This window comes from Leguminivora glycinivorella, chromosome 19 (genome assembly GCF_023078275.1).
Source record: "Leguminivora glycinivorella isolate SPB_JAAS2020 chromosome 19, LegGlyc_1.1, whole genome shotgun sequence".
NCBI lineage: Eukaryota > Metazoa > Arthropoda > Insecta > Lepidoptera > Tortricidae > Leguminivora > Leguminivora glycinivorella.
Window position 1 is genome coordinate 16,005,343 of NC_062989.1, and position 23,693 is coordinate 16,029,035.

A 23,693-nucleotide genomic window follows, 5' to 3' on the forward strand; every position below is an offset into this window, starting at 1 on the left:
ATAGTGCAAACACATGAACATACGAGGACCGTACCGCACCAAGGTTATCCACATAATCCTGTAAGTGGGGGCGAGAAAGAGTTATTCTTTTCTCGCTCTCACTTACATGAAAACAATCCAAGGTACAGTCTAACCAAAAACAGTAGAAATTAAAAAGTGGCAACATCGTAGTGTCGTCCCGTTTTCTCACACTCATTGATTTGAACCTCTTTTTGGTCAGACTGTATGCTGCGGTCGTTTGTTAGCTTCTTTATAAAGCGCCTACATTTTGCAAATTTGCCGCCTTTTTACAACGCTACATCGCCGATCGCCGATCTTCTGTCGAGGCCTAGTGATTAGAGCCTACGTCAAATCTTAGGATTGGTTGTCAAAGCAGACCCCAGTTGCGCTAACCATGAGTTCAAGTTCATAATGTTTGAGCATTTCTTTTTTTTGCCACTTTTATGAAGTGTGATATTTAAAAAAAAAAAAAGAATGCTAATTCTACTCAGAATTACTAGCCTTTTCAATCCTAGTAGTTAAAAAAATTGTCCCATACGATTTTTTCTTATTTTGTTACCATTTTCCGTACATTTTGTATGGGGTAACAAAAGAGGAAAGTAACAAAAATGTATGGAAATTCTGGGACACTTTTCGTCTCCCAGTGAGATTGAAAGTACTCGTGATTTTGAGTACAATTGACCTAAAATTCCCTAAAACAATAAAAAAAAAATATTGGCAAAAAAGAAAAGAAATGCTCGTTTATGTTCTTAAGAAAGAAAATGGATATTATAGAAGTAAAAATCAAAATTCAGTGAAAAATAACGTTGTCTTTATTTCCCAACTTACAACTTAGAATCCTGCAAAAGCACCGCGGAAGACCGACCAGAACAGACGAGACTGTTCTTCTTGACTCGTCTCTTTGCTTTCTTCTGATGCCTCAGGGGTTTCCTGGGATCCGTCAAGTGTTTCATTCGATTCGATGTCAGGGGTTTCATTGGATTCTGCTTCAGGATTCTCGTTAGATCCTACCTTAGGGGTTTCTTTAGACTCAGCTTCGGGTATTTCATTTGATTCGGCTTCTGGTGATTCGTTGGATCCTACGTCAGGAGTCTCATTGGATTCTACTTCAGGAGATCCTACGTCAGGAGTCTGATTGGATTCTACTTCAGGAGATCCTACTTCGGGAGTCTCATTAGATCCTACCTCAGGTCTTTCATTGGATTCTACTTCAGGAGATCCTACCTCAGGCGTTTCATTGGATTCTACTTCAGGAGATCCTACCTCAGGTGTCTCATTGGATTCTACTTCAGGAGATCCTACCTCAGGTGTTTCATTGGATTCTTTTTCAGGAGTCTCATTAGATTCAATTTCGGGAGTTTCATTAGATTCGGCTTCAGCAGTTTCTTGGGACTTAGACTCAGAAACGGCTTCAGAAGTCTCGTTTGATTCTACTTCGTTAGTTTCCTTGGATTCGGACTCAGCGGTTTCCTTAGATACTGCTTCACTGGTTTCCTTAGATTCAGATTCAGCGGTCTCTTTAGATTCAGTCTCAGTTGTTTCTTTAGAAACCTCACTTGTTTCCTTAGATTCTGACTCAGCGCTTTCCTTAGATACCTCCTCACTGGTATCCTTAGATTCCGATTCAGCGGTTTCTTTTGATATGCTCTCTGAGGTTTCCTTAGAAACCTCGCCAGTTTCCTTGGATTCTGACTCAGATTTTTCCTTAGATTCTGATTCGGACTTTTCCTTGGACTCAGATGACTCCTTAGATTTGCTTTCAGAGGTTTCCTTGGATTCAGAAGACTCCTTCGATTCGGACTTTTCTTCACTAGAGTCGCTGGATTTAGACTCACTAGAGCTGGACTCACTAGATTTGGACTCGCTAGATTTAGACTCACTGGATTTGGACTCGCTTGACTTAGACTCACTGGATTTAGACTCGCTTGACTTAGACTCACTAGAGCTGGAACTGGACTCACTAGAGCTGGAGCTGGACTCACTAGAGCTGGAACTAGACTCACTGGACTCACTAGATTCAGACTCACTAGAGCTTGCAGGTGGTTTCAGTTCCCAGTTGTCGAAAATGATGCCAGTCACCTGGGTAATCCAATCGTGATAGTGTCCAGGGCGGATGAAGCCTGCAAGAAAATGGTGTGCTTTTATTTTTTATGCAGCAAATAAACGTCCACTGAGGTGCAATTATTTTGGGGTGGAAGTGAGATTATGTTTACGTCCGTCCATACAATGACGTTCATGATAAAAACCTTTCTATGTTGGCCTATGCCGGTGACACAGCAGTTGTGTTCAAAACGTTCATATTTCTATACCGCTGGCATAGGAGTAAGAACTTGACTTATGCCAGTGGCATAGGAATGAGAATTTAGTAATTTCTACTGCACTATGCCGGCTTTTAGTAAAACAGTGCCGGCTTGCCGGGGATAATATGTTAAACTATCTCTGTACTAAACTCCAACTAAATTCGGCTCAGCGGTTAAAGCGTGAAGAGGTAACTCACAGACAGACACACTTTCGCATTTGTAATATTAGTATGGACAGGTCTACGTCACTCGCTCGCGGTAGCGCGTAAAGCACCTACAAGCTAGCAGTTGCCTCGAGGTAACAAGTGGCCGAAGGGCGCCACGCGCCCGCCTGTGTAGTCGTGTGCCACGTTTACTATTCTTCTGAGTTTTACGTCGTAACTTATTAGTATTTTTTTTATTTATTGAAAACAAAATTTCTAATTTTTTTTCGCCAAACTTACGTTCAAAGTTAGTACCTTAAATTATATTGAAAGTTCAATAAAGCGTAGGCATTTGTCGTTTTGCGGGCAAGTGAAGGATCTGTTACGATAGTAACTTATTAATAATCTGTGGTATATGGATGTGTGGAATGTGTGGATTGATCCTCACCTGCAGGCGCATCGACATGGCAGCCCTCTCTTGACACGAAGGAGGCGATACCGACCAGAGTGTATTTGCCGTCCTCTTCCAACTCCACGAGAGGACCGCCGCTGTCACCTTGAAGACAAGTTACAATACTTTACTAATTAATTAAGCAAGTACATACAGATGTAGTGCGTAATTAAATTTCCATCGCATTTACACATACGATGGAAAAATATTTTGCACTATACCGGATAACTTAGCATTAGTTTTAAATTGTTGAGCAACCCACTTTCAGTTCGTCGCGATAATGGCGGCATCTAGTATCAAGTACTGACAAATCCGCTACTCGACGTTAGCACCACGTTTTTCCTTATCGTAAATATAGAACTTCGTTTTCTTTCATCTTTTAAATTGCTAAGAGTGTCACTTTCACGTGACGAGCTTTCATTTGCTTTTTTGGGAAGTTTACCGACCGGTCTGGCATAGCGCGCAGTGACCCTGCCTGCTAAGCCGTGGTCGATGTTTGTTCCTGAGTCATGTATGTTTTCTGTGTATATAAGTACTTATATATTATGTACGTCGTTGTCTGAGTACCCACAATACAAACCTTGGCTTCTTGACCTTGCCGTGGGACTCAGTCAATCTGTGTAAGAATGTCCTACTTTTTATTTATTTACCGAGCAAGTAGACTGCGTGGTAAGGTTGTAGCCGCTGGCGCAGATGGTAGAATCCACTATGAAACCGCCAACGGGGTAGAAGCTGTGGCAGCGGTCATTGGTGTCTCCTCGCAGGTACACCCATTGGAGGTTCTCTGGTAACGCTCCTGCATGCCAGTGAAAGTGAAAAAATGTTGTTAATCCATTATAACCTACTAGCTTTTCCCGCGGATTCGCTTGCGTTAAATTCGAAAATAGCGTATCTCCATACAAACTTCCACTCCCATTTTAGGGAAGTGGGGGGTTAGAAAGGGACAAAAAGTAGCCTATGTCATTCTCCATTCCTTCAACTATCTCCACTTATAAAATCACGTCGATTCGTCACTCCGTTTTGCCGTGAAAGATGGACAAACAAACAGACACACACACTTTCCCGTTTATAATAATAGTATGGATGACACCCTATTCTGTAAATTTGTAGAGGCAGACAAACCTAAGCTGTCAACGACTTTGAATAACACTTGCTGCGCAGAGTGTTATCAACATCGTTCACAATTTAGCTTTGTCCGACTTTAGCTAAATAACCCTAAGAACAATATACGGGAACAAGTTCTCCATTTAAATTTTCAGATTATGAATTTTAAGACTGCCTGTTGCCGGCTGCTAAAGCTGTAGGTACCTACACACCCTTTTGAATGAATTATGTCATTATGTCCTCGAGAAAAAGTGGAGCTAAATCGGGTATAATTATATATTTTTATGCAATATAAGATAATATATATTTTGAATAATTTAAAACTTGAACGTTGGCCATCTTGAAACGCCGGTCCAACCAATTGAGCCATGAAGTGGTAGCCTAGTCGTGTTCGATTTTTTTTTCTCCAGTTGCTCTTCGGCCGATATGAAAACCAATGTTTAAGAATAGGTGAGATAAAAAGATGGTGTTATTTATTACCATCAGTCCAAGTGCCTCCCCAGCCGGAGGCTTCCAGTCTGATTCCGTTGTAGTTGCGATCCTTTTCCACTGAGCGCTGCACTCGAATGGGCTGCATGCGATCTGTTCAAAGACAATATATACATGTTTTGGTAAAGAACAGAAATAAACGGCTTAGTATTTTTTATACATGTGTTTAGCATAATTCAGGCCCTGTACTCCATTTTGATGTTAATGATTTTAGTTATTACAAATTAGAGATGGCGCTTCAAAATAGAATCAGAAAGTTCTACGGGAGGGCTCTCTTTCTCATACATAATATAGCCTGTCAACCAAATTTTGGCAGTAGCAATGTACATCAAACTAAAGTATGGTATCCCTATGAAACGAACAAAAACCAGCAATGTACGTCGAACGGCCACATATTTTTTAAGGGGCTCGTTGGGCTTGCAGAATTGGAATGCCTCCCTAATAAAAAATGGCATATGAAACGCGTATACTCATCCTTTACTTCCTTACGAATTAGATAATGTATTAAAAAGGGACGGATATATGCTAGTTATAAAATTTCTCTTTTTCGTAGGGTGGAGATTTCCACAGATAAGATACAAATGACACGCGAATTTCCACCGATTTTTAAAATTAGTGTTGCTAGCCCGCGTTTTTTCAAATTTGCCGCCTTTTTTTAGTGACAAGATTTGGTTGACGGTCTATATTATACTACTCTTTAGCATAACTTTTTTGTTATAGAACGGCTTCCTGCCTGTAAATCAAAACAATACTCAAAACCAATATAACATGTCAAATTGTTAACATCAGTGTCAGCAGAGCTTGGATTAGTAACAATTTTATTATATTAAGAAAAATAGAATAATGTAGAATAAAAATAATTTATCGAAAAAAATTGGTTGTCTGTAAAGTCGGCTTACGGACGGTAGTTTAACGTGATAACGTCAAACATTACAGTAGTATAGACAGGGGCGGTCAGAGTATAGCAAAAGGGGCCCGATTCTGGGACTTTTTTCACGTTTTTTTATTTATTTATTTATTTATTAAAAATACACAAAAGTTAACAGTATTTCACCAAAGCACTTATGTGGTAATATAATTATGTACATGTTAAATTGACATAAATAAAAGCACACACACTTAAAAGTTAAACTATGGTTATTACATTAATCACCTAAGGAGTGTAGAGTCTATAAACCTTAAGAGTTTTCTGTAAAACACACCAACACTATCAGCAAATATGTCAATATCGTCTGTCTCCAACATGATGCGGTTAAGAGCAGCTCGGGCTCGAGCGGTGCGCCGGCCGCCACGAACAGGCGCCGCCGCCGCCGCGCCGGCACCGCGCCCGGCATGCCAACCACCACATTCGCTCTTGGCACTTGCAGCCCCATTCTCTCAAGCACGGATGCGTCATCTACTCTATGGTGAAACAGTTGGCGGTAATGCATAATATGCAGCAGTTTCCGTCTGGTTTCTAGAGTTTGAAGACCAACCATTCCTGTTACGAATAGAGATGGATACATATATGGGTAATATCCGTACAGTCGTTTGTAAATGTGCCTACAGAACTTCCTCTGCACTCTTTCTAGCATAGTGTTTTGTTCTTTTTAGAAAGAATGCATTAAAATAAGCATCTTTTATAAATTAAAGTTTTTTTTAAAACCTACTAATTTAGGAGTTAGAGTGGTGCAAAGTTGCAAAATTTTCCCGTAGCATTACTAAGGCGCCAGAGACAGAAAGCGATATCGACGGAGCCCCGCTTATTACAGAAACTGCACAGAATAGGAGCCTTCGGCCGTTTGAAGATACCTAACGAACCTAACCTATACCTATATAAAAGTCGTCAGTTTGTATCCTAGACCGTTTGCGAGACACGCGTTAATTTTATTAAAGTGCTAGTGCCATTTACTAATCTTAGAACCCTAATATCTCAGTAAATATTAATGGAGAAGAAAAAGTTTATATAACAAAAGATCCTTATTTAAACGTGTTCTATATGATTTATCAATATTAACATAGGTTATATTGGTAAAAAAATCATCGTAAATTTATTAAGTCTCTGGCGCCTTAGTAAATACTATGGGAAAATTCGCAACTTCGTACTGCTCTAACTCCTAAATAAGTAGGTTTTTCAAACAACTTCATTCTATAAAAGATGCTTATTTTAATGCAATCTTTCATGTTTTTAAATTACAAACACTCAAAAATAATCATTGACATAATAGAGTGGACTTGGCATATAGTACTCTATTGTAGCAAATTTTTGTGGCCGGTCCGCCATATTGTGTTCCAGTTCTTCGATGGACATAAGTTTCAAAATGCCATGGCATTTGATATAATTTTTTTACTTATATCACTTTCGACCGCCATGTTTTGTTCTTGTCGGCCACATCTTTTTGTAGTTATGCCACCTCCATTTGATTCCTATTTCATTGAAAATAATAAACACGGGCGCGCCATCTGTCGCAGCTGTGGCGCTTTACTCAGGCCACACGCTACAACCATACCGAGCGCATCGATCAGCCGCTTAGTTCCAACGCGCGCCAATAGATGGCGCTTAAGCTATATTGGGAAACGGGACATTGACGTCATCTTTTTCGTGCATGCTGCCCGTATAATAAAAAACAACGTAACTATGCAAGAAATATAATAATCACTTACGTTCACTTGCTTATGGTAATGATTAGTCATTAGCGACAGTTTTAGTGTAATTATATGTATCATTAACCGGTTTTAATTGAAAGTTATTGTTATTACTTAGCACACTTTAAAAACAAAAGATTTATGTACATTGTTAGCTAAATTAGCCTTATTATTAGTTAGCCTGTGTGGTGGTTAAGAATTTCACCACCCCTTTCTTCCCGTGGGTGTCGTAGAAGACGACTATAGGATATGGGTTAAATTGTGGCGTAGGCGAGAGGCTGGCAACCTGTCGCTGCAATGTCACAGTTTCGTTTTCTTTCAACCCCTTATTTGCCAGGAGTGGCACTGCAGCTTTGGTAGTTTCGTGTGCTCTGCCTACCCCTTTATGGGATACAGGCGTGATTGTATGTGTATGTATGTGTTAGCTAAAGAAACCTAAGTGTTCGGACACATAATTGAAAACATACTGTCATAGTTTCTGATAATGATAGACATTAAGTAGAAAGGTCTACTTCAATGGTTCTTTTCACCGGGGGCCAAAGTTTTAAGGAATTTTACAAGAGGGCCAGATTTTGACTCTACATCGTGTTATAAAAACCTATTTATAATTGGATGGTGATAAGCAATAATGTGTCAACCCACAAAAACTAAAAAAATGAGATTTTAATGCCATGTTATAGCTGGATTTTTAAACTTCTATTTGCAAAAATGACCTTTTCATTTTGAAAATTTTTACTATCCCAAAAGTAAAAAAATAGGTTAACACAAATCCTATATCGTGTGTTGCCTGTTTTGCATTAATGTGTCAAGAACCTTAACTTATTATAGTAATTGGCAGAAGACATATTTAAATTACAATAATGTGTTATGAGGGTTGACTCAACGATTTTTTTACACTTGACTCATTCTTGCAAAACGCAAAAAATGACATAGTTACCCACTATGAGACTTGAATGATTATTGCAAAATGATATTTTATTCGTTGTTTTATGCTACGACCCGTGTTATAAAACATAAGTCATTATTGTTAAATTATATTCGGGTCATAAATTGTTCGTTTTTGGTGTAAGTACCATGACACTATATTGTAAAATATAACTGTTCATATTAATTTATGTTTGAATAAGTTATGACTTAGTCCATTAGTATATTTTTGCACATGAATGGTAAATTCAGTACGAAATTGAACATTTTAAGTCATGAATATACATATTCGTTATTATAATTTGCAAACATTTTTTACAAGTACGTGTTTATATAAAAATCTAATATAAGCTACTATTTTTTTATAATTACTAATTACATTAAGACGTGTTAATGTATGCAAATATTGTTTGATTTTTGAATACTTACTGAATGGTAGTTTATTATTTTGTTAAAGATATTTTTTGTTTTGTTCTTGTACAAGTCATGAGTTATTCATAATTTAAATGACTTAGTCTATTTCTTAGCGTAAAAAAATATTTTGTTGTATATTTTAGATAAGTAGTTTATTTTTTTTAAAGATGATTATTTGGTTTTTGTAACGATTTTTTGTTGAAAAAGCACAGATAATTTAAATATGTGTCTAGAAATGATCATTACTCTAATAGTTAATTTATAGTATTTTATTCAACAGGCGTTTAAAGGAGGTCAAGAAATATGAGTGGCGTACTTTCCACGAGTATTTTGGAGTCAGTTAAACACCATTGCATACAATACTTTTACAAAGACCATGCACTTAGTTTTTAATAGTTTTTTTTTAAATAATTCTCGCGAAATTCACACTGTTTCCTGTATTGCAAAGGTTTGCACTGTCAGCTCAGCTGCCCAAAGCCTTCCCGCGCACGCACGCAGTATCGTTAATACAATGCGTTGCCATGATTACAGAACCAAACAATGCGTTTCCAGTTTTTTCGATACGCACAATCCTGTAAATGACGAATAACAATTCGGGAGTAGAAAAATCATTAAAAGGTTTGATTAATAAATAATGTATTGATTTCTACATGACGACCGGTCTGGCGCAGTCGGTAGTGACCCTGCCTGCTACGCCGCGGTCCCGGGTTCGAATCCCGGTAAGGGCATTTATTTGTGTGATGAGCACAGATATTTGTTCCTGAGTCATGGATGTTTTCTATGTATATAAGTATTTATATATTATATATATTGTTGCCTAAGTACCCACAACATAAGCCTTCTTGAGCTTACCGTGGGTCTCAGTCAATCTGTGTAAGAATGTCCTATAATATTTATTATTATTTTATTATTTATACCTAATAACATAAGTGACCATGACTGATATGTTACTTAACACTTATAAAGTTAAAAATATGCATAGGTAGAGTATTTTACAATAACAATTTATGTGCTTTAACATGTTTATTTAAGACTCATAGATATTTTTAAACAATTAGCAAAAGTGGGTTAAGTATCATAACACAGTCTTGAAAAAGTTTGACGTCGTCGAACAATTCGCAATAAAAGAAAAGGGCATTATTTCGTCAAATTGAAGTTTGTTTTGAAATTAAGCTACAATAATCACTACTACTGAACGTATTATAGCTGAAAAACACAACAATCTATATAAAAAACAATTTTTTTTAAGAGAAACACAAAAAATGAGAAAAAATCTTTAGACGCCATTTTCTCAAAATGGTTGGCGTGTGGGTTGACACATTATTGCTTATCACCATCCAATTGTAATATTTTTTAGTTAGTCATTTATTTAGTCATTAGTCAACAGGCTTTTTATGAGTTTTATTTCATGATATGACACACAAAATGAGGAATATGTATCAACGGTTATAATGCCTTCAACTAACCAAAACACAACACTGCTTAATTTCGTGATCGACATCTAGCGTTAAGTATCGGATTTATTAGTACCGCTACTAAACACTAGATGCCACGAGTGTCGCCACAAATGAAATTGATGAAGAAATAGGCTAGTTTTCTATACTTAAAATAAAATATTTTATGCAGTGCACGAAATATAGCACCACATAATTAGAAGAAAAATATGGACAATGGTTATGTTTAAACATAATTTCTATTTAATAAGTCAAAGTGAAAGATATAATAGTTATTTGTTATACAAGGGGGCAAAGTTGTATTTTAACGCCGAGTGTGGAATTGAAAAACGAGCAAGTGAAAGGATTCTATAGTTGAACCACGAGCGAAGCGAATGGTTCAAGAATAGAATCCTGAACTTGCGAGTTTTTTAACACACGAGAAGTATAAAATGCATTTGCACCCGAGTGTAACACAAAACTTTTCCCCTCACTATAGCGAAGAAACTACAACGCAAAAATGCGTTTATCACTGCTTCCAGTAGTTCCACAGGTGGTAAATCATCTTTATTACTAGATTCACCTACTTTTGTCAATTTTAAAGCAGTTAATTTGACTTTATTCAAGGTCAAATTACTTTACCCACTAGTGGATAAAATGCGTTTTTACCCGCTGGTATTAAAGGACAAAACACGTGTTTCCAAGCTAGTGAGGGGAAAAGTAAATGAATTGAACATGACGTCACTCCTCAGTATTTCATAGTAATTTCATATTACTTATATCACTTTCGACCGCCATGTTTTGTTCTTGTCGGCCACATCTTTTTGTAGTTATGCCACCTCCATTTGATTCCTATTTCATTGAAAATAATAAACACGGGCGCGCCATCTGTCGCAGCTGTGGCGCTTTACTCAGGCCACACGCTACAACCATACCGAGCGCATCGATCAGCCGCTTAGTTCCAACGCGCGCCAATAGATGGCGCTTAAGCTATATTGGGAAACGGGACATTGACGTCATCTTTTTCGTGCATGCTGCCCGTATAATAAAAAACAACGTAACTATGCAAGAAATATAATAATCACTTACGTTCACTTGCTTATGGTAATGATTAGTCATTAGCGACAGTTTTAGTGTAATTATATGTATCATTAACCGGTTTTAATTGAAAGTTATTGTTATTACTTAGCACACTTTAAAAACAAAAGATTTATGTACATTGTTAGCTAAATTAGCCTTATTATTAGTTAGCCTGTGTGGTGGTTAAGAATTTCACCACCCCTTTCTTCCCGTGGGTGTCGTAGAAGACGACTATAGGATATGGGTTAAATTGTGGCGTAGGCGAGAGGCTGGCAACCTGTCGCTGCAATGTCACAGTTTCGTTTTCTTTCAACCCCTTATTTGCCAGGAGTGGCACTGCAGCTTTGGTAGTTTCGTGTGCTCTGCCTACCCCTTTATGGGATACAGGCGTGATTGTATGTGTATGTATGTGTTAGCTAAAGAAACCTAAGTGTTATTTAGTCACTAGCTTTTACCCGCGGCTTCGCCCGCGTAATAAAAGTATTCTTATTGAAACGTTTACAAAAAATAAGATTTTCATTTGGATCCGTAGGTTTCTTTGTAAGTAGGTACATCTGTCCGCGATTATTTCGATTAAGGTAAAGCGGGGCAATTCTCGACTGCCATTGTAACTGATCTATTTGCTGTACGGTCAGCCAAGAAAGTGGTTTACCACTTTTCGACTCTATTGATCGAAAAGTGGTAAACCACTTTTTTGGCCGACTGTACCTTACACATATTACTATTGTTTTAAAAGAAATTCTTGCAATGATTGTAGAATTGTTACACAGCGACCACAGCGTAGGTAGTAGGTACGAATATGTATGTATTTTACCCAGTATATGAATATTTATACTGGGGAAACTTCATACAACCCACATAGCCAGTATCTCGACGCTATGGTCGGTAGGGTAAAAAGTACTATCTTGCATTATCGCTTACAATTTTTTCCATTTTGCTTATACTTATTGCAAACGTAAACATATAAAAGGCAAGCAAACAACGATCTTCTTACAGCACATTGAATGTAATAGTTATTACAGTCTACAGATGCAGGATACTCGCCGATGCCTACTTACTAATCCCTTCCCACTGAGCCACCTGCATTTTACACTGCCTAGATATCGATTGCCGATCGATTATTCCGACCCCAATCCCTATTCTTATCCCTGTCCCTATCTCTATCCTTGTCCCCGTCCCCGTCCCCGTCCCCTGTCCCCGTCCCCGTCCCCGTCCCCGTCCCCGTCCCCTATCCCTATCCCTATCCCCCCTATCCCTATCCCTATCCCTATCCCTATCCCTATCCCTATCCCCCTATCCCCCTATCCCCCTATCCCCCTATCCCTATCCCTATCCCTATCCCTATCCCTATCCCCCTATCCCTATCCCCTATCCCATCCCCATCCCTATCCCTATCCCTATCCCTATCCCCATCCCCATCCCCATATCCCCTATCCCTATCCCTATCCCTATCCCTATCCCCATCCCCATCCCTATCCCTATCCCTATCCCTATCCCTATCCCTATCCCTATCCCTATCCCTATCCCTATCCCTATCCCTATCCCTATCCCTATCCCTATCCCTATCCCTATCCCTATCCCTATCCCTATCCCCCTATCCCTATCCCTATCCCTATCCCCCTATCCCTATCCCTATCCCCCTATCCCTATCCCTATCCCTATCCCCCTATCCCTATCCCTATCCCTATCCCTATCCCTATCCCTATCCCTATCCCTATCCCTATCCCCCTATCCCTCCTATCCCGTCCCGTCCCGTCCCGTCCCGTCCCGTCCCGTCCCGTCCCGTCCCGTCCCGTCCCGTCCCGTCCCGTCCCGTCCCGTCCCGTCCCGTCCCGTCCCGTCCCGTCCCGTCCCGTCCCTGTCCCTGTCCCTGTCCCTGTCCCTGTCCTTGCCCCTGTCAAATTATCATGCTAATAGGAGGTGAACTTTGAAAAATCCTTTCTTAGTTCTCCTGGAACTTCCGTGTCAATTTGAAATCTCTTGAACCAGAAGTAAAGATAAAAACTAAACCTATACTTATGGCTATTTTGGATATTTTAACCCCATTGCACAACAACAGGGGAGAAAATTTCTTTTCCACCTCATTAGATTTTAAAATCGTTGTATTTATCGTGATCAGCGACCCGATAAACCATAAAAACGATACCCATATTGTGTTTTTGACTTTACCCCCTTTGCACCCCTTTAGGGGTAAAATTTTCAAAAAAACCTGAAACATGTATTTAGTCATATGTCTTTAGAAATCCTCCTGTGAAGTTTCGAATAAAATAGTCAAACTAATCTTGTTTCCCCATACAAACTTTGAACCCCCATTTCACCCTTTTAAGAGGAGAATTTTGAAACATCCTTTCTTAGTGCTCCTCTACACTATATAAGGAACATATGTGCCAAATTTAAAATCTCTAAGACCAGCGGTTTTGGCTGTGCGTTGATATGTCAGTCAGTCAGTCAGTTTCTTCTCTTATATATTTTTTTTTTGATATTTTAACCCCATTGCACCACAACAGGGAAGAAGGTATTTCATTTCCGCCTCGTTAGATTTTAAAAACGTTGTATTTATCGTGATCAGCGACCCAATAAACCGTAAAAACGATACCCATATTAGTTTTTTGACTTTATCACCCCCTTTTCACCCTTTTAGAGGTTAAATTTTCAAAAAACCTGAAACACGTCTTTAGTCATATGTTTTTAGGATCCCTCCTGTGAAGTTTCGAATAAAACAGTGAAACTAACATTGTTACCCCATACAAACTTTGAACCCCCATTTGACCCCCTTAGGAGGCGAATTTTGAAAAATCCATTCTTAGTGCTCCTCTACACTATATGAGGAACCTACGTGCCAAATTTGACATCTCTTGGACCAGCGGTTTCGGCTGTGCATTGATATGTCAGTCAGTCAGTCAATATCTTCTTTTATATATTTTTTTGATATTTAAACCCCATTGCACCACAGCAGGGGAGAAGGTATTTCACTTCCGCCTCGTTAGATTTTAAAAACGTTGTATTTATCGTGATCAGTGACCCGATAAACCATAAAAACGATACCCATATTGATTTTTTTACTTTATCACCCCCTTTTTACCCTTTTAGGGGTTAAATTTTCAAAAAACCTGAAACACGTATTCAGTCATATGTCTTAAGGAATCTTCCTGTGAAGTTTCGTATAAAATAGTCAAACTAATCTTGTTTCCCCATACAAACTTTGAACCCCCATTTGACCCCCTTAGGAGGTGAATTTTGGAAAATCCTTTCTTAGTGCTCCTCTACACTATATAAGGAACCTACGTGCCAAATTTGAAATCTCTAGGACCAGCGGTTTCGGCTGTGCGTTGATATGTCAGTCAGTCAGCTTCTTCTTTTATATATTTAGATTAGTCAACAGGCTTTTTATGAGTTTTATTTCATGATATGACACACAAAATGAGGAATATGTATCAACGGTTATAATGCCTTCAACTAACCAAAACACAACACTGCTTAATTTCGTGATCGACATCTAGCGTTAAGTATCGGATTTATTAGTACCGCTACTAAACACTAGATGCCACGAGTGTCGCCACAAATGAAATTGATGAAGAAATAGGCTAGTTTTCTATACTTAAAATAAAATATTTTATGCAGTGCACGAAATATAGCACCACATAATTAGAAGAAAAATATGGACAATGGTTATGTTTAAACATAATTTCTATTTAATAAGTCAAAGTGAAAGATATAATAGTTATTTGTTATACAAGGGGGCAAAGTTGTATTTTAACGCCGAGTGTGGAATTGAAAAACGAGCAAGTGAAAGGATTCTATAGTTGAACCACGAGCGAAGCGAATGGTTCAAGAATAGAATCCTGAACTTGCGAGTTTTTTAACACACGAGAAGTATAAAATGCATTTGCACCCGAGTGTAACACAAAACTTTTCCCCTCACTATAGCGAAGAAACTACAACGCAAAAAATGCGTTTATCACTGCTTCCAGTAGTTCCACAGGTGGTAAATCATCTTTATTACTAGATTCACCTACTTTTGTCAATTTTAAAGCAGTTAATTTGACTTTATTCAAGGTCAAATTACTTTACCCACTAGTGGATAAAATGCGTTTTTACCCGCTGGTATTAAAGGACAAAACACGTGTTTCCAAGCTAGTGAGGGGAAAAGTAAATGAATTGAACATGACGTCACTCCTCAGTATTTCATAGTAATTTCATATTACTTATATCACTTTCGACCGCCATGTTTTGTTCTTGTCGGCCACATCTTTTTGTAGTTATGCCACCTCCATTTGATTCCTATTTCATTGAAAATAATAAACACGGGCGCGCCATCTGTCGCAGCTGTGGCGCTTTACTCAGGCCACACGCTACAACCATACCGAGCGCATCGATCAGCCGCTTAGTTCCAACGCGCGCCAATAGATGGCGCTTAAGCTATATTGGGAAACGGGACATTGACGTCATCTTTTTCGTGCATGCTGCCCGTATAATAAAAAACAACGTAACTATGCAAGAAATATAATAATCACTTACGTTCACTTGCTTATGGTAATGATTAGTCATTAGCGACAGTTTTAGTGTAATTATATGTATCATTAACCGGTTTTAATTGAAAGTTATTGTTATTACTTAGCACACTTTAAAAACAAAAGATTTATGTACATTGTTAGCTAAATTAGCCTTATTATTAGTTAGCCTGTGTGGTGGTTAAGAATTTCACCACCCCCTTTCTTCCCGTGGGTGTCGTAGAAGACGACTATAGGATATGGGTTAAATTGTGGCGTAGGCGAGAGGCTGGCAACCTGTCGCTGCAATGTCACAGTTTCGTTTTCTTTCAACCCCTTATTTGCCAGGAGTGGCACTGCAGCTTTGGTAGTTTCGTGTGCTCTGCCTACCCCTTTATGGGATACAGGCGTGATTGTATGTGTATGTATGTGTTAGCTAAAGAAACCTAAGTGTTCGGACACATAATTGAAAACATACTGTCATAGTTTCTGATAATGATAGACATTAAGTAGAAAGGTCTACTTCAATGGTTCTTTTCACCGGGGGCCAAAGTTTTAAGGAATTTTACAAGAGGGCCAGATTTTGACTCTACATCGTGTTATAAAAACCTATTTATAATTGTAATATTTTTTAGTTAGTCATTTATTTAGTCACTAGCTTTTACCCGCGGCTTCGCCCGCGTAATAAAAGTATTCTTATTGAAACGTTTACAAAAAATAAGATTTTCATTTGGATCCGTAGGTTTCTTTGTAAGTAGGTACATCTGTCCGCGATTATTTCGATTAAGGTAAAGCGGGGCAATTCTCGACTGCCATTGTAACTGATCTATTTGCTGTACGGTCAGCCAAGAAAGTGGTTTACCACTTTTCGACTCTATTGATCGAAAAGTGGTAAACCACTTTTTTGGCCGACTGTACCTTACACATATTACTATTGTTTTAAAAGAAATTCTTGCAATGATTGTAGAATTGTTACACAGCGACCACAGCGTAGGTAGTAGGTACGAATATGTATGTATTTTACCCAGTATATGAATATTTATACTGGGGAAACTTCATACAACCCACATAGCCAGTATCTCGACGCTATGGTCGGTAGGGTAAAAAGTACTATCTTGCATTATCGCTTACAATTTTTTCCATTTTGCTTATACTTATTGCAAACGTAAACATATAAAAGGCAAGCAAACAACGATCTTCTTACAGCACATTGAATGTAATAGTTATTACAGTCTACAGATGCAGGATACTCGCCGATGCCTACTTACTAATCCCTTCCCACTGAGCCACCTGCATTTTACACTGCCTAGATATCGATTGCCGATCGATTATTCCGACCCCAATCCCTATTCTTATCCCTGTCCCTATCTCTATCCTTGTCCCCGTCCCCGTCCCGTCCCGTCCCCGTCCCCGTCCCCGTCCCCGTCCCCGTCCCCTATCCCTATCCCTATCCCTATCCCTATCCCTATCCCTATCCCTATCCCTATCCCTATCCCTATCCCTATCCCTATCCCTATCCCTATCCCTATCCCTATCCCTATCCCTATCCCTATCCCTATCCCTATCCCTATCCCTATCCCTATCCCTATCCCTATCCCTATCCCTATCCCTATCCCTATCCCTATCCCTATCCCTATCCCTATCCCTATCCCTATCCCTATCCCTATCCCTATCCCTATCCCTATCCCTATCCCTATCCCTATCCCTATCCCTATCCCTATCCCTATCCCTATCCCTATCCCTATCCCTATCCCTATCCCTAACCCTATCCCGTCCCGTCCCGTCCCGTCCCGTCCCGTCCCGTCCCGTCCCGTCCCGTCCCGTCCCGTCCCGTCCCGTCCCGTCCCGTCCCGTCCCGTCCCGTCCCGTCCCGTCCCGTCCCGTCCCGTCCCGTCCCTGTCCCTGTCCCTGTCCCTGTCCCTGTCCTTGCCCCTGTCAAATTATCATGCTAATAGGAGGTGAACTTTGAAAAATCCTTTCTTAGTTCTCCTGGAACTTCCGTGTCAATTTGAAATCTCTTGAACCAGAAGTAAAGATAAAAACTAAACCTATACTTATGGCTATTTTGGATATTTTAACCCCATTGCACAACAACAGGGGAGAAAATTTCTTTTCCACCTCATTAGATTTTAAAATCGTTGTATTTATCGTGATCAGCGACCCGATAAACCATAAAAACGATACCCATATTGTGTTTTTGACTTTACCCCCTTTGCACCCCTTTAGGGGTAAAATTTTCAAAAAAACCTGAAACATGTATTTAGTCATATGTCTTTAGAAATCCTCCTGTGAAGTTTCGAATAAAATAGTCAAACTAATCTTGTTTCCCCATACAAACTTTGAACCCCCATTTCACCCTTTTAAGAGGAGAATTTTGAAACATCCTTTCTTAGTGCTCCTCTACACTATATAAGGAACATATGTGCCAAATTTAAAATCTCTAAGACCAGCGGTTTTGGCTGTGCGTTGATATGTCAGTCAGTCAGTCAGTTTCTTCTCTTATATATTTTTTTTTGATATTTTAACCCCATTGCACCACAACAGGGAAGAAGGTATTTCATTTCCGCCTCGTTAGATTTTAAAAACGTTGTATTTATCGTGATCAGCGACCCAATAAACCGTAAAAACGATACCCATATTAGTTTTTTGACTTTATCACCCCTTTTCACCCTTTTAGAGGTTAAATTTTCAAAAAACCTGAAACACGTCTTTAGTCATATGTTTTTAGGATCCCTCCTGTGAAGTTTCGAATAAAACAGTGAAACTAACATTGTTACCCCATACAAACTTTGAACCCCCATTTGACCCCCTTAGGAGGCGAATTTTGAAAAATCCATTCTTAGTGCTCCTCTACACTATATGAGGAACCTACGTGCCAAATTTGACATCTCTTGGACCAGCGGTTTCGGCTGTGCATTGATATGTCAGTCAGTCAGTCAATATCTTCTTTTATATATTTTTTTGATATTTAAACCCCATTGCACCACAGCAGGGGAGAAGGTATTTCACTTCCGCCTCGTTAGATTTTAAAAACGTTGTATTTATCGTGATCAGTGACCCGATAAACCATAAAAACGATACCCATATTGATTTTTTTACTTTATCACCCCTTTTTACCCTTTTAGGGGTTAAATTTTCAAAAAACCTGAAACACGTATTCAGTCATATGTCTTAAGGAATCTTCCTGTGAAGTTTCGTATAAAATAGTCAAACTAATCTTGTTTCCCCATACAAACTTTGAACCCCCATTTGACCCCCTTAGGAGGTGAATTTTGGAAAATCCTTTCTTAGTGCTCCTCTACACTATATAAGGAACCTACGTGCCAAATTTGAAATCTCTAGGACCAGCGGTTTCGGCTGTGCGTTGATATGTCAGTCAGTCAGCTTCTTCTTTTATATATTTAGATTAGTCAACAGGCTTTTTATGAGTTTTATTTCATGATATGACACACAAAATGAGGAATATGTATCAACGGTTATAATGCCTTCAACTAACCAAAACACAACACTGCTTAATTTCGTGATCGACATCTAGCGTTAAGTATCGGATTTATTAGTACCGCTACTAAACACTAGATGCCACGAGTGTCGCCACAAATGAAATTGATGAAGAAATAGGCTAGTTTTCTATACTTAAAATAAAATATTTTATGCAGTGCACGAAATATAGCACCACATAATTAGAAGAAAAATATGGACAATGGTTATGTTTAAACATAATTTCTATTTAATAAGTCAAAGTGAAAGATATAATAGTTATTTGTTATACAAGGGGGCAAAGTTGTATTTTAACGCCGAGTGTGGAATTGAAAAACGAGCAAGTGAAAGGATTCTATAGTTGAACCACGAGCGAAGCGAATGGTTCAAGAATAGAATCCTGAACTTGCGAGTTTTTTAACACACGAGAAGTATAAAATGCATTTGCACCCGAGTGTAACACAAAACTTTTCCCCTCACTATAGCGAAGAAACTACAACGCAAAAAATGCGTTTATCACTGCTTCCAGTAGTTCCACAGGTGGTAAATCATCTTTATTACTAGATTCACCTACTTTTGTCAATTTTAAAGCAGTTAATTTGACTTTATTCAAGGTCAAATTACTTTACCCACTAGTGGATAAAATGCGTTTTTACCCGCTGGTATTAAAGGACAAAACACGTGTTTCCAAGCTAGTGAGGGGAAAAGTAAATGAATTGAACATGACGTCACTCCTCAGTATTTCATAGTAATTTCATATTAGCAAATCGTTTTGACAGTTCTTATAAAGAAACTGATTTGACTAGTAGGAAACTAACCTATTGCAAGTTTTACAATATTAAAAAGCAAAAGGTGTTGAAAATAGGATGATAGAGTTCGGGGTGGTTCGGGTATGTTTTTAACTGCTTTTTATCTTTCGAGCTTATTCTAACTCTATCTTTTTGTAAAAAGTTATACAAAATAGTTACCAGAGAAGGTGATAGAGCGTTGGAACTTCAGTATGGCTATGTCATGCGGCTGCGCGTTCGTCAAGACGTCGATGTATAGAGGGTGGTTGAAGTATTCGAAGGTCTCGAAGATGAGTTCAGGACGCCAGAGGCTGACTGCTCCTGCCCTGATCACCATGGTTACGCGGCTGGGGAAGACATTTTATACAGTTTAAAAATAGCTAAATCCTAATCTCCTCTTTTTAGGATTCCGTAGTCAACTAGGAACCCTTATAGTTTCGCCATGTCTGTCTGTCCGTCCGTCCGTCCGTCCGTCCGTTCGTCCGTCCGTCCGCGGATAACTCATGAAAATAACGGTCTCAGTGACCGTTAGCACTAGAAAGCTGTTTGGTACCAATATGTAAATCAGTCACGCCGACAAAGTACAAAAATAAAAAGTGGAAAAAAATGTCTTATTAGGGTACCCCCCCTACACGTAAAGTGGGGAGTGATTTTTTTTTCATTTCAACCCTAACGTGTGATATATTGTTGGATAGGTATTTAAAAATAAATATGGGTTTACAAAGACCATTTTTTGATAATGCTCATATTTTCTGAAATAATCGCTCCTAAAGTAAAGAAAATGTGTCCCCCCTCTAACTTTTGAACCATAAGTTTAAAAAAATCACAAAAGTAGAACTTTATAAAGACTTTCTAGAAAAAATATTTTGAACTTGATAGGTTTAGTAGTTTTTGATAAAAATACGGAAAACTACGGAACCCTACACCGAGCATGACCCGACACGCTCTTGGCCGTTTTTTTTTTCATTGGGGACCAAAATATGAAGGAAGTTTAGAGGCGGGCCGGATTTACAATGCATTTTTATATAATATTTTTGCGTGTTTTTTTTTTATAGGAACAAATGACACGTTTATTATTTTAATATCATGTCAATATACATTTTGAAAAAAAAAAATATGTAGGCATCATCAGTGTAGTTATGATAGTATTTAATAGGTGGCGCTAAAAATTCGAGGTACGAATCTTAGTATGAGAATTGTAAATCCTATATAAATTATCCTTGCTATAACTATAACTATCTAAAAGAAATATGAATATGAATACCTTGCTATAACTATAACTATAGGTACTACTTCCATTTCTTCTAAAACGCACTTGTATGACTTGTATCTTGTACTAACTAATGTAATATAAATTCAATAATCACGTTGAAAAACATAAAACTAATCGTAGACAGCTAGAAATTCGCTGTAAATATGTAAGTATAAATTGTTTTGCCAGGGAATCTGTCCTCTCTGGCCTCTGTGAGAGATTAATTTGTGAGAGAGACCAGGCCCCGTAGCCGAATGGCGTTTCTCCGACGCGAAACGAAAACAAAACGCCGCGAAAGGTAGTCTCGCTCTGTCGCGCCAATACGCAAGAGCGATAAAGAATATTCTAGTCATGGGACCGAAATTATTTAATAAACTTCCTGAAGCATGGCAAAGCTTACCTGCAAGTAGGTTCAAGGGTGTGCTGTACATGTTTCTTTGTAATAAATGCTACTATAACGTTAATGAATTTTTAGATGATGAATGTATAACTTTGACATATAAATTATTTAGTGTAAATATTATGTAAATGTATTTAGTATAAGGTCATTATTTTACGATCTGCACGGGAAGCATGGTCGCGCGATAGACGATAAAATATCAGGCCGTCCCTATCGCACTTACAATTAGTGCGATAGGGACGGCCTGCTATTTTATCACTTATCGCGCGACCATAATTGCCTGCCTGCTTTGTAAATATATTGCCAAATTATATTTCGTACGCCTACGCGGCTCATCATGGCTGATATAAATAATATAACATATTGTCACCTAATTGTTACCTGTGATGACGAAATAAATATATTTGATTGATTGATTGATAGATAACGAAAGAGATATTTTCGTGAGCTTTTGTGCATTCGGCTACGCATACAGGCCTATGTTGTGTGCCTATCAGTGTATATAGTCTTACTTACTTGCAGTGCAATGGGCAGCTGTGAGGCCCCACTCAGAGTGTATAATAGAGCCTCCGCAAGCGCTCACGGTGGCAATTGGATTAACTTTCCGAAGAGACAGCTGCTACAGAAACTAACCCTCCCTGGTGTCTGAGAGATACTTGTGAGAGAGACTTGAGCGTAGCAATGTGTATAATATATTCTGGTGATGATATTACGTGGTTCCTTACTTAGCAGTGCAATGGGCAGCTGTGAGGCCCCACTCAGGGTGTATAATAGAGCCTCCGCAGGCGCTCACGGTGCCTATAGGGTTAACCATCAGCAGATACAGTTGCCAGGGAACCTGTTCCTTCTCTCGCCTCTGTGAGACTTTTGTGAGAGAGACCTGTGCCTAACAACACATAAGTTCACATAATCTGATGATATTGAAGGGTTCCTTACTTAGCAGTGCAATGGGCAGCTGTGAGGCCCCACTCAGGGTGTATAATAGAGCCTCCGCAGGCGCTCACGGTGCCTATAGGGTTAACCATACGCAGGGACAGCTGCCAGGGGATTTGACCCTCCCTGGCTTCCCAGCCGGAGATGATACGAGCACCGGGATCTGAAAAGATTTTTTTTTTACTATAAACCTCACCTAAATCATATTCAGAAATTGTATTTCATAAAACATTCAACAATATTGTTAAATGTAATATTATAGTTATTATACTTCCAAATGTCTCACTAGGTGTCGCTAATAAAGCTCCCATAAAGAAGCTGCATCACGCTGTTAAGATTTTTCGCGGTACTATAAGTAGCTAGTTTGATTATAAAATAAACGACTTTTAAGCTATCAAGAAAGTGTTTATTTACAAAAAGTAGGAAGTGATACTTACGATTAAAACGTGCATTTTCAGGGAACACAGGCTCGTCCGCGAATACCTACAGAAAAGAAATGTATAATTAAAGTTGTACATAAGGTACTACCTGTTGTAACTAAACCTCCGCTCACCTTTACTTATTTACTTACTTAATTGACTAACCATTAGTATAACTAACCCCCCTTTAAATATACCCCGTAAATTTGGCCTTGTGATCGTCTAGCGTGAATAAGTAGAACCCTTCGATGTGAACCGCGATAACTCAGATCCTTTAATGAGTATCAGCTGTATTTTTGACCAATTTTCAAAATTTTATTTATTTATATTTTAAAGAAGGATAAAGGTTATTGTAGCATAATAATATAGTGTTATAGAAGAGTATTTTATCAGATTTAGGCCTAGAAGGTTATGAGTGAAACAATTAATGACGTAATAAAGAAATTTTTAGAATAAAAGTTAGTGAGTGAAATATACATGAAATAAATATTAAAAAATATTTTGGAAAACAACCGCTACGCTCTATTAGTGATCCTGGCTTGGGTACGAACTTGCGTTGCGGAATAGGATCCTTAATCTCAATCAAACTGCTTTATTGAGAGTCCTATGCCAAGCCAGAAGGGCTATCTATCTACTAACTAACCCCCCCCTTTTATTTTGTTTCTTTTTCCCTAGCTAAACCCCCCTTTTCCCCAATACTGCTAATAGACCATAACTTCTCGATCTTTCTAATGTTTTAACGAAACACCGAGCAGTTGCTAACTTTTATAAGAACTAAGTCTACTAACTTTTCTAAGCTTTTGACTTTCCATCAGTGGACGGCGCTCGCATGCCACTGGGCCCTATAACAAACCTATGCTTTTTATTCCAAAGAATAGTTTGTTTCCCTAACCAACTTGATAGAATTTACCTTGAAAAACCAGTTAGCAACACTAAGTGTCCCGCAGCCACACCGAAAAATCAGAAATTGC

The 23,693-nt window shown here is 38.6% G+C and overlaps 1 protein-coding gene across 2 annotated transcripts in view; it reads right to left on the reverse strand.

Annotated features, from left to right (window-relative positions):
- Nucleotides 1-789: 789 nt before the first annotated feature.
- The window catches only part of LOC125236338 (collagenase-like), a 51,591-nt gene continuing 28,687 nt past the window's right edge, over nucleotides 790-23,693 (reverse strand). The window contains exons 2-8 of one of the 2 annotated variants that reach the window (XM_048143099.1): nucleotides 22,741-22,786; nucleotides 22,307-22,466; nucleotides 19,899-20,065; nucleotides 4,479-4,580; nucleotides 3,545-3,690; nucleotides 2,892-3,000; nucleotides 790-2,120 (exon numbers count right to left, since the gene is read on the reverse strand). In XM_048143099.1, the coding sequence (XP_047999056.1) occupies nucleotides 832-2,120; nucleotides 2,892-3,000; nucleotides 3,545-3,690; nucleotides 4,479-4,580; nucleotides 19,899-20,065; nucleotides 22,307-22,466; nucleotides 22,741-22,786 (2,019 nt within the window). In that variant the 3' untranslated portion in view covers nucleotides 790-831. The remainder of the gene's footprint in view (nucleotides 2,121-2,891; nucleotides 3,001-3,544; nucleotides 3,691-4,478; nucleotides 4,581-19,898; nucleotides 20,066-22,306; nucleotides 22,467-22,740; nucleotides 22,787-23,693) is intronic. The other variant, XM_048143100.1, reaches the window with a different exon arrangement.